Genomic DNA, 10385 nt, shown 5'->3' with positions numbered 1-10385 from the left:
CAACTAAAAGTAAAGATGCTACCTATTTTTCAGTAGCCTGAGAGAACAGCGTCACACAATAGTTTAGCTTCTTTGGTAACTAACTACTTGATCAAAGGAGTAGCTGTGTAGCGATCAAATGCTGTATTTTAACTCCTCAGCTGAGAGAATCCAACGCACTCACTCGAAAACTCTGATTCATTCAAGTGAATCGGTTCATCCTCTCGCAAATGTAGCATAGCTAAGTCTGATTCTTTTAGTGAATCGATTTGTCCTAAAGTAACGTCGGAAAGTTCGATTGACTCTAGTGAATCGGTTCAGCCTAAACAGTCCTCTCTCTGAAATGAAGCATTGGAAAGTCTGATTCATTCTAGTGAATCGGTTTGTTCAGACGGATCTAAATGATGTTTATGGTAGGCTTTAAAATTACATGTTTGAAACGGTGACCCAACAATTAATTAAAAACTTTTTTTGACATAAATTTTATATTAACATTCATTTTATAATATAATTAACAACACATTTATAATTATTAGTGCTGTCAAACGATTAATCGCGATTAATCACATCCAAAATAAAAGTTTTTGTTTACATAATATATGTATGTGTACTGTTTATTTATTATGTATATATAAATATATTTAATATATAAACATATTTTTATTAAATATATACATGCATGTGTTTGTATTTATATAAACATAATAAATATACACACACACATACACACACATATATTGTGTAAACAAAAACTTTTATTTTGGATGCGATTAATCGCGATTAATCGTTTGACAGCACTAATTCTATAATTGCCCATTTTATGCATAGCTTATATTTGTGTTTTGCTTATGGTTTCTCCTCAAGCTGCACTGTTACACTGTTAACATTTTTGTTTTACTTTATAGTAGGGTGAATAAGAGAATATGGCTGAACATAATTTATGAAGAATTAACAATATTAATCTCTTTAAAGAGTAGCAAAGACCATGAATTGATGGGTAAATTCCAATAATTTTTCTGTAAAGACAGCGATGCACTTGGCGCAATAATCTTTGTAGCCTCTTAGTCTAAAGCTTATGAGTTTTGTTTTTTTTTAGCGATCTTATACAAAGTCTCTGCAGTATCAATTGAGAATATAATCCTGTCATTATTGGGGCCAGAGGGAGGCCTTTTTCAGCCACTCAGATGATGACAGTTCACAGTGAGTGCCTATTATTCAGGACTAAATGGAACTAGAAATGTACATGCCACGCTGAACTGGCTGCTGAAAGTACAGTCCTCACGCCAGCAGAAAGGGCGAATCCCTTGTAATTGTGCCATTAGTGTTCCCATTCACTTCAGTCCAAACAGGCTGTAGTCACTCAATTGAATGTCACGACGGTATGGGAGAGTTTACTTTTATAGCTGTCTCCTACAGCTCTTTTATGTTTCCCTCAAAATATATTTCATCTTTGTGAATGCCTACTGACCGAAGATGTTAAATATCAATTCCATAGTATAATCCCATTTTGATTTAAAATTGAAAGCTAGAAAATACAAACACGGAGGCAGAAATAAACAAGTGTGCTTGAGAATATTTTTATAGAAAAACATCCACATGTGACATATTTATCACAAAATACCACTGGACTAGTAATGGCTCTTTATGTATTATGTGTAGACATTGGCAAATTCATAGTGGAAGGCATCAGTCATTTTCATTTCAATATTTATTTAAAGAAATTGTTCACATAAAAATGAAAATTTGCCAAAAAATGTACTCACCCTCAAAACAAAACCCAACGACATATTTGTTTAAAACTGTTTTGGACTGTTTTTGCCTGTAAACGCTGCTTGATCTGTGCATATTTTTCTCCACAGATTCAGACGAGATGACTTTTTCACTGGAGAAAGCAATATTATGCATCTGTATTTTAGCAGTAGCAACAATATAATCCTGTCATTATTGGGGCCAGAGGGAGGCCTTTTTCAGCCACTCAGATGATGACAGTTCACAGTGAGTGCCTATTATTCAGGACTAAATGGAACTAGAAATGTACATGCCACGCTGAACTGGCTGCTGAAAGTACAGTCCTCACGCCAGCAGAAAGGGCGAATCCCTTGTAATTGTGCCATTAGTGTTCCCATTCACTTCAGTCCAAACAGGCTGTAGTCACTCAATTGAATGTCACGACCGTCGGGGAGAGTTTACTTTTATAGCTGTCTCCTACAGCTCTATCTTTTATGTTTCCCTCAAAATATATTTCATCTTTGTGAATGCCTACTGACCGAAGATGTTAAATATCAATTCCATAGTATAATCCCATTTTGATTTAAAATTGAAAGCTAGAAAATACAAACACGGAGGCAGAAATAAACAAGTGTGCTTGAGAATATTTTTATAGAAAAACATCCACATGTGACATATTTATCACAAAATACCACTGGACTAGTAATGGCTCTTTATGTATTATGTGTAGACATTGGCAAATTCATAGTGGAAGGCATCAGTCATTTTCATTTAAATATTTATTTAAAGGAATAGTTCACATAAAAATGAAAATTTGCCAAAAAATGTACTCACCCTCAAAACAAAACCCAACAACATATTTGTTTAAAACTGTTTTGGACTGTTTTTGCCTGTAAACGCTGCTTGATCTGTGCATATTTTTCTCCACAGATTCAGACGAGATGACTTTTTCACTGGAGAAAGCAATATTATGCATCTGTATTTTAGCAGTAGCAACAATGTGAAGAATTAAATTCTTCATGAATATTTTTTTTTGTCATTACAAACAAGAAGCTTTTCACTTCACAAGACGTTAATTGCATTTGACTTTATTAGGCAAAGCGCTTTGAAATGGATTCTCTCTCATGCATGCTTTGTTTTTCTTCTTCCTCTGTGGTTTATTCGTTGAGACTGCCTATATCTCACAGGATATCTCTGTTTCCACCTCTTTATTCCCCTGGACCGTCTTTCACTCCCTGCTGACTTCTCCCCCAACACTGGAGCCAAATCAATCAGCACTTACTGTCACAGACGCTGAAAACTATAGGATGTTCAGCTAGCAGGGTTCCAATACCTCTTGATCTGTGCATATATATATACACTCTAAAAAATGCTGGGTTAAATACAACACAGTGCTGGGTAAAATAGGGACAAACCCAGCAATTGGGCTGTTTTGACCCAGCGGTTGGGTTAAATGTTTAACCCAACCTTCTGGGTAGTAACCCAACCGCTGGGTCAAAACAGCCCAATTGCTGGGTTTGTCCCTATTTTACCCAGCACTGGGTTGTATTTAACCCAGCATTTTTTAGAGTGTACTGTACATATATATATACTAGAAAAGTATATATAACTAGAAAAAAATGCTTCAGAGTTTTGCTAATTGCCATGACTTTGTCCAGCCTGAAAATCACAAATTCTAAGATATTTCCCTGTTTTAACAACCCTGTTCTAGGACTGAGACACATGACCCAGGTTTTGAATATAGGCCCCTTCATATTAGAAATAGTTAATTAGCAGCTAAATTATTCATTTAATTTATATTAATCTAATGAGTTCCCTTGTTACTGAATATTTCATAAGGTCTGTCAAAATATAACAAGTACAGTCCAGTAAAATTGTGCCTCGATTAATTTGTCATCTGTAAAAACGCCCATCAGTGAAAATAATTGAATGTTACAATTAAATGCACTAATTCAGAGTCAAGAAACATTCTGTTTGAAATAATATATTTGCCACCCAGACTGGAACATGTGGATTAAAAATAGCTCACAATGTTGTGCTCTGATTCAAATAGACTGAACAACACAGTTTGGAAAAATACCGCTCAAACATTCTACAAGATAATAATTCAAATGTTAATATTTCAATATTTAATCTCCCCCACAAAGAATTGTCTGTAAGATCTCGTTTTAAAGATTTGTGATCTCATATTATGCATTTAGATGACGCAATAATGTCTGTTCCAGGGTCAATAATTAGAACAGAACCATAATTTCTGCAGTCATTTACTCCCTTGGGAGTTCAGGGCTGCCATTAGGTTCAGCATAACCACATTCCCAAAAGTAATTACATGTGCAACCCAATCAACGCAACTTCAGTTTGCATGTATATTACATGGCCTCATGTAAATTACTACATGTAAATTGTTACATTAATATCTCATACATGCTGTCATCTTACACCATTAGGTTTGTTTAATGCACATAAAGCAATGCAAGCCAATATACCAGCACAAAATGCTGTGCCAAGTATAATACCACTTTGGGCCACACAGAGGCAGTGTATATCAACAAAACATTGGAACTGAAACCTTATTCTCGTTGTATGTTATAAATTCATCTATGATGACTTCTCTACAGGGAATTCGTGGTCAATCAATCTTTTTCCAAGTCACCATATTAAATTTTTTTTTTCCTGATTATGCATTCTTTCGGTGCACAATTCCATACAAGAATAGTTTTCTTGCGTCATACTAAATGGTCAAGAGCCCCTGAACATCAAACTTCAATTTAACAAAATTTTTTATAGTACTGTGTGATTCTACAGCAAACAACACTGTAGAGAAAGCACTTTTGATACTGTTAGGCTCATCATTATTTAATCTCCCAAAAATAGAATTATGGAATTTACATTAGATGTCATTTCTTCAAGTGTAATATTATGTTGATTTAATATGTTAGGAATTAAATGCTCTTGGGTTTGGTTTGAGAGCGGTGTTTGGATATCACAGCAGCATACTCTCTACCTGAGCCGTAAATGGTGCGCTTCAGCTCAGGTGCAGAGAAATCCACATGAAACAGGCCGAAGCGCACACTGTAGCCATCATTCCACTCAAAGTTATCCAGCAGAGACCAGGCAAAATATCCCTTTACATTCACTCGATCTTGACTGATAGCTGCAAGACAAACACATCATTCAGATCATCCTCAGAACAGAGCTCCGATCAGATTATAGGTTCTATTATTTGAAATACTTCCATTAGTCTGGGTCTCAAAGCTACAATAGCTGCATTTTACAAATTTAGGACTATAGAAGTGATAAAGAAGTATACTTTAGCATACTGTGTACTTATTACTGCAATAATATACTTTAAAGTCAAGTGTGAACTGACACATAACTATGTTAATTGCAATTAAATGAAAATGTATTGTAGTTTAAATGTATATAATGACTTGAACTTAAAAGTAACCTTTATTTGTAATTTCATAATTACTTCGATTGCCTTTGAAATATGGTTAAAGTTGTACTGCCGAAAAAACCTTAAAGTCATTTCTACTGAAACTTGTATATCATGTATTTAAATATATTTGTAAGATTGCAATGATAACGTTGCAATAAAGTTGCAACATGCCAAAATAAGTGTGCTTCTTTAAAACACAACAAAAGATTATTAAAAGCTCTTTAAAATACATATTTTCATTTGACATTACAAAGTGCTCTTTAAAAGTCTGTTAAGAAAGTTATGAATGTGTACTCTATAAGAGTTTAAACTAATGTTTAGTGTTTGGTTTTTTTAATGTGTACTCTCTTTATGTCTTATATTTTATGAATATTATATTATCTGCAAATATATATTTTTTTAAATACTTTCAAGATTTTAAGTAATTAAATGAAAATGTATTGTAGTTTAAATGTATATAATGACTTGAACTTAAAAGTAACCTTTATTTGTAATTTCATAATTACTTCGATTGCCTTTGAAATATGGTTAAAGTTGTACTGCCGAAAAAACCTTAAAGTCATTTCTACTGAAACTTGTATATCATGTATTTAAATATATTTGTAAGATTGCAATGATAACGTTGCAATAAAGTTGCAACATGCCAAAATAAGTGTGCTTCAAACAAACACAACAAAAGATTATTAAAAGCTCTTTAAAATACATATTTTCATTTGACATTACAAAGTGCTCTTTAAAAGTCTGTTAAGAAAGTTATGAATGTGTACTCTATAAGAGTTTAAACTAATGTTTAGTGTTTGGTTTTTTTTATGTGTACTCTCTTTATGTCTTATATTTTATGAATATTATATTATCTGCAAATATATATTTTTAAAAATACTTTCAAGATTTTAAGTACACTACAAGTTCACATTCAGTATAGTTAAATAGCAGACTTTTTCACAATGGTATTATAGTCTAACTGTATAGAATGACCTTTGCACTCTGTATTTTATTACACATTGAGAAGTGTTAATATGACAGTACCTTTGCCAACTTCCTGCAGAGTGTCCTGATAGAACTGGCAACGGTCCGTATCTTCAATCTGAACCGGCCCCATCTGGGAAAAGCCATTTTCTGTGATATAAATGGGCAGACTGGTGTACGTGTCCTAAAGAAACATGCACATTTATATGATTTTGTTAATATGCCAATATACTGTATATCTCTATATAATGAATATAAACCCAATTAAATATAAAGTGTAGACACTTGTTCAAATAAATGCAAACACCTTTATATATTTTAGCAATTTCCGCAATCCATCAGGAACAACAGCCAACCAGTGCACCCCACATATGGGCCACGATGGGTCAACAACACCCTCTGCCCCCTGATCTCCCACAAAACTGAGCTCGCTCTTCTTACTACCACCATTTAAATCTTTTACTTTCCGAGACGTATAATAGTTCAGTGCAAAGAAATCTGCCGTGCCCAGAGGAGAGGGCTCATCTTTTGAGAAACGTGGTAGCCTTGAGCCCTGCTTGCATCCCAGACCCAAGCTCCTAGATTCAATCCTGGCCCTCATGGACTCTGGGTAATCTCCTGTGCAAAACACAGGACAGGCAAACCAGCCCAGAGTGAAATCCTTGTAGCGCTCAGTGGCTGCAGCATCTTTAGGAGAGCCCGGGTCCGACGGCTCTGCCCAGTCACTGTTCAGGGCAAGAGATACTCGCCCTGCTTGTAAAGGCTTGAAATGAGTATTATAAGTATGCCAGGCTTTGGCGTGGGCGCGCAGCATGTTATGACCCGCCAAGTAGACTGATATTCCTGGATCTTTGATCCCAGGGGCAAAGGTCCCGTCCTCATGGCCCAGCTTGGCACAAACATAGGGCTCGTTCAGTGTGATCCAGAGCTTCACTCTGTCCCCAAAGGACTTAAAGCAAAACCTGGCATAACTTTCAAAGATGTCTGCAATCTCTGTCGAGCTCCATCCGCTGAGATCCTGCAAGGCCTGTGGTAAGTCCATGTGGTATAATGTGATCATGGGCGTCACACCACAAGCAATCAAGTCGTCGATCACTTTGTTATAATAGGCCACTCCTGAGGGTTACAAAAAAGCATCAAGCACACAGTAAAGAAACTTCATGGAAGTTGAAAACTTCTTGTTTTAAACAACTTTTTTTTTCTTTTTTTTACATAAATCATTCCACAATGTAAAAAGTCAGTATGAAATGGAAATTGTGATTGTGATTTTTTCCCCGCTATTGCAGTGTTCAGTATCATTGATATACTATTATAGCTATTGTTAATATTTTGAATTACTTTTATTTTTCTATTTTGTTTTGATTTATACTTTCAATTTTAAGTAATTTTGTTGTGTTTTTTGTCATTTTTATTAGTTTTGTTTGTGTGTCTATATAGTTTTTTTTTATTTATTAATTCTTATTTATTAGTTTTATTTTCTTTTAGTTTAGTACAGCACATCAAGTTAAACTAAATGAAAATTTTGCCCTGGCAGATAACTGAAATAAAAAAAAGTTTAACTTTTTTTCAATTATTAATTAATTAAATTATTTATTTTATTTTAGTTCACGGTTACTTTGTTTTAAGTAATGGACATTACTAAATTGATTAGTTTTAGTTAATGATAATAGCACTACTCTATTGTGAGTTCAGTGGCTTCACAAATTAGGAAAAATGTACAGCAGAACTTGATTTTGTCTATTGGAAATTGATTGGATTGTTGTTGTAAGAATCATCAAGAATCATCAATAGTAACTTTAACCATTATAAAATGTGTAAAACAACTATTCCCAGTTGAAAAAAAAATTATAATAAAATTGCCCAACAAAACAAACACACAAGGGTCGATTCTTTATTTACTCAGACTTCTTTGTGAATTCAGAACCTTTGAACTTCAATGAAAGCATATTTACACAGTTTTCATAATGTCCTGTTACTACTGGTGAATATTTGTGCTATTTAGATAAATAATTAATTAAATTTTACTTTGTGTGACTTTTAGTGAAAAGTTATCTTTTCAAAGTGTCATTTACAGTGTTTGTAAAGCTGTTTAGCACAGAGAAAGAACAAAAGATTGGCTTTGGTGTTTTGACTCCTCTGAACCTCACACTACGAGTGTAATTTTCCCCGGAGCACCTTTTGGATTGACATGATTTGTGGTTCCGTCGGGAAGAAGCCGTGACCAGGATAAGGACAGACGGTAATGGGTGAGTCCCAGCTGCTGGATACATTTCAGGTCCTCTTCCCAGAGCTGATAGCTGTTACAGGCTACATCTCCAGTATGGTCTTCAAACACCCCTCCTTTGGCATGGCAGAATGTGTCCCATATGCTGGGGCCTCTACCATCCATATTCCAGCCACCTGCAAGACGGTTAGGAAATTCATCTGAAAATTTAGACCTACATTATACATAATCACATTTCATTTTTCATAATGTACAGCTGTCAAATAACAAAGTTGAAAATTTGACTGCTACAGAATTAACAGTCCATTAAAATACCGAAGTGCTGTGACACAGTGATATTATATAGCATGGTATTGTAAGGTACTTTAAAGTATACCATATAATTACCATGGTAAATCTCAAAAAAAAAAAAAAAAAAGCTATGTTATAATGATATCACATTGAAAACATTGTAATGTAATGCCATAGTACGCTTTGTAATGAACAACTCTTTAGCAAATAAGTCAGATCAAATAATAAAGTCGATAACCACTTCGTCGTTTCAGTGTGCTGTGTGGAACACTACAGTAAACATGAGCACTAGAGTAAACTTTACCTTCTATTTGATAAGCAGCAGTCGCAGCTCCCCACGCAAAGTCGTGTGGAAATACGGTGACATCTAGTCCAGACATGGTAAAGGACGATAATGAAGTGAAATGTTATCGCGCTGTTAAAGGGACTAAATAAAATACTTGCTACCTACTAAAGGCCGCACGTATCTTCCGCTTCAGTTTCGATCATAGCGCCCCTTTAAAATCAGCGCTGAACGTCAGCACGCCCTGCGCCTGACGTCATCACGCACTTCAGCATGACACCCAAGTACTTTTTATTCCCCTTTAAAGTTTTTTTTTTTTTTTTTTTTTTTTTCATAAAATTACATTTCACACAGTACATATTACTTAAGAATGGAATTAACAAAAGTACAACATTTTAATATTTCCACTAGTGGTTAAATATGCGTTTCAACCTGTGTAATACAAATGTTTAACGCATCTCAAGTTTCAGACTAAAAAGCAAATATTACTAATGGAAATGAAAACTGAATAGCCCAAGGACAAAGACATTTGACCTGCATGCGATGCAGTCCTCTTTGCACACTGCTTCTAAATTGTCCCTGATCAAAATGACAATATATGAGAAAGATTGATGCTCCCAGCATAGGAAACAGAAACATATCCACTCGATTCAGTGTCACAAACACTGCACACAAGGCATTGTTCTCATCAGGTTGTTCTGCTATGAGAGCCCATCTATAGGCTACCTTGTTTTTTGCCAACCTGTCTGAACTTGTTTTTAGCGCAGGAGTGTAAACAGAGCCTTTTGTGAGGGCCACAAAAACAAATGAGAACCTACACAATGAATCAAGATCCTTTAGTATTGAGTTGCATTTTGTTTTGCGGCTTTGTAAAGGAAAGCTATAAACTTAAAGGGGTCATATGATGTTGCTAAAAAGAACATTATTTTGTGTATTTGGTGTAATGAAATGTGTTTATGCGGTTTAAGGTTCAAAAAACACATTATTTTCCACATACTGTACATTATTGTTTCTCCTCTATGCCCCGCCTTTCTGAAATGCGTCGATTTTTACAAAGCTCATCGGTCTGAAAAGTGAGGTGTGCTGTGATTGGCCAGCTATCCAATGCGTTGTGATTGGCCGAATACCTCAAGCGCGTGACGGAAATGTTACGCCCCTTGCCATATTGTGATGCCTTGTCTCGGCCAGAGCGACGAGACAAAAACATTAAAAAACCCATTATAAACGAGATTTGTTGCATCCAGTGGGGACATAATTACGGATTATAATGACTTATACTGTCTTTTTACGCGTTGCGTTGCATCGCGCAAACATAAAACCATGTCTGCATTTGAGAAATGACAAACAACAAGCACTACTCTACACTGCCCAAAAAAACTCACGTTTGAATCGTCAGTGGCAAATCCTTGAAATATGAAAACGTACTTACAGTCAGTGAGTCAGAACAGCCGCCATTGTAGTCTACTCTCCCAGGA

General features: G+C 35.2%; 1 protein-coding gene across 2 annotated transcripts; it reads right to left on the bottom strand.

Moving 5' to 3' along the window:
• Positions 1-3287: 3287 nt before the first annotated feature.
• gba3 (glucosidase, beta, acid 3) lies at positions 3288-9125 on the bottom strand. 2 transcript variants are annotated; one of them, XM_016535552.1, is made up of 6 exons: positions 8932-9125; positions 8288-8512; positions 6697-7228; positions 6420-6549; positions 6173-6296; positions 3288-4861 (listed from the first exon to the last, which is right to left on the bottom strand). In XM_016535552.1, exons 1-6 carry the CDS (start codon positions 9005-9007, stop codon positions 4650-4652), a joined length of 1299 nt encoding a protein of 432 aa, XP_016391038.1. In that variant the 5' UTR covers positions 9008-9125; the 3' UTR covers positions 3288-4649. The 2 variants fall into 2 exon arrangements, with proteins under 2 accessions (XP_016391038.1, XP_016391037.1); XM_016535551.1 differs by having other exon boundaries at positions 6420-7228.
• Positions 9126-10385: the final 1260 nt, after the last annotated feature.

Source organism: Sinocyclocheilus rhinocerous, unplaced genomic scaffold, assembly GCF_001515625.1.
Source record: "Sinocyclocheilus rhinocerous isolate Xijiao unplaced genomic scaffold, SAMN03320098_v1.1 scaffold1297, whole genome shotgun sequence".
NCBI classification, from domain to species: domain Eukaryota; kingdom Metazoa; phylum Chordata; class Actinopteri; order Cypriniformes; family Cyprinidae; genus Sinocyclocheilus; species Sinocyclocheilus rhinocerous.
This window is presented reverse-complemented; position numbering and strand designations above follow the sequence as displayed.

Coding starts and splice junctions, on each gene's coding strand:
- gba3 (XM_016535551.1), bottom strand. CDS start 9,007: ATGTCTGGACTAGATGTCACCGTATTTCCACACGACTTTGCGTGGGGA. Junction 6,297..6,419: donor AATTGCTAAAATATATAAAG/GTGTTTGCATTT, acceptor ATGTTTCTTTAG/GACACGTACACCAGTCTGCC. Junction 4,862..6,172: donor TCTGCAGGAAGTTGGCAAAG/GTACTGTCATAT, acceptor TTTGTCTTGCAG/CTATCAGTCAAGATCGAGTG.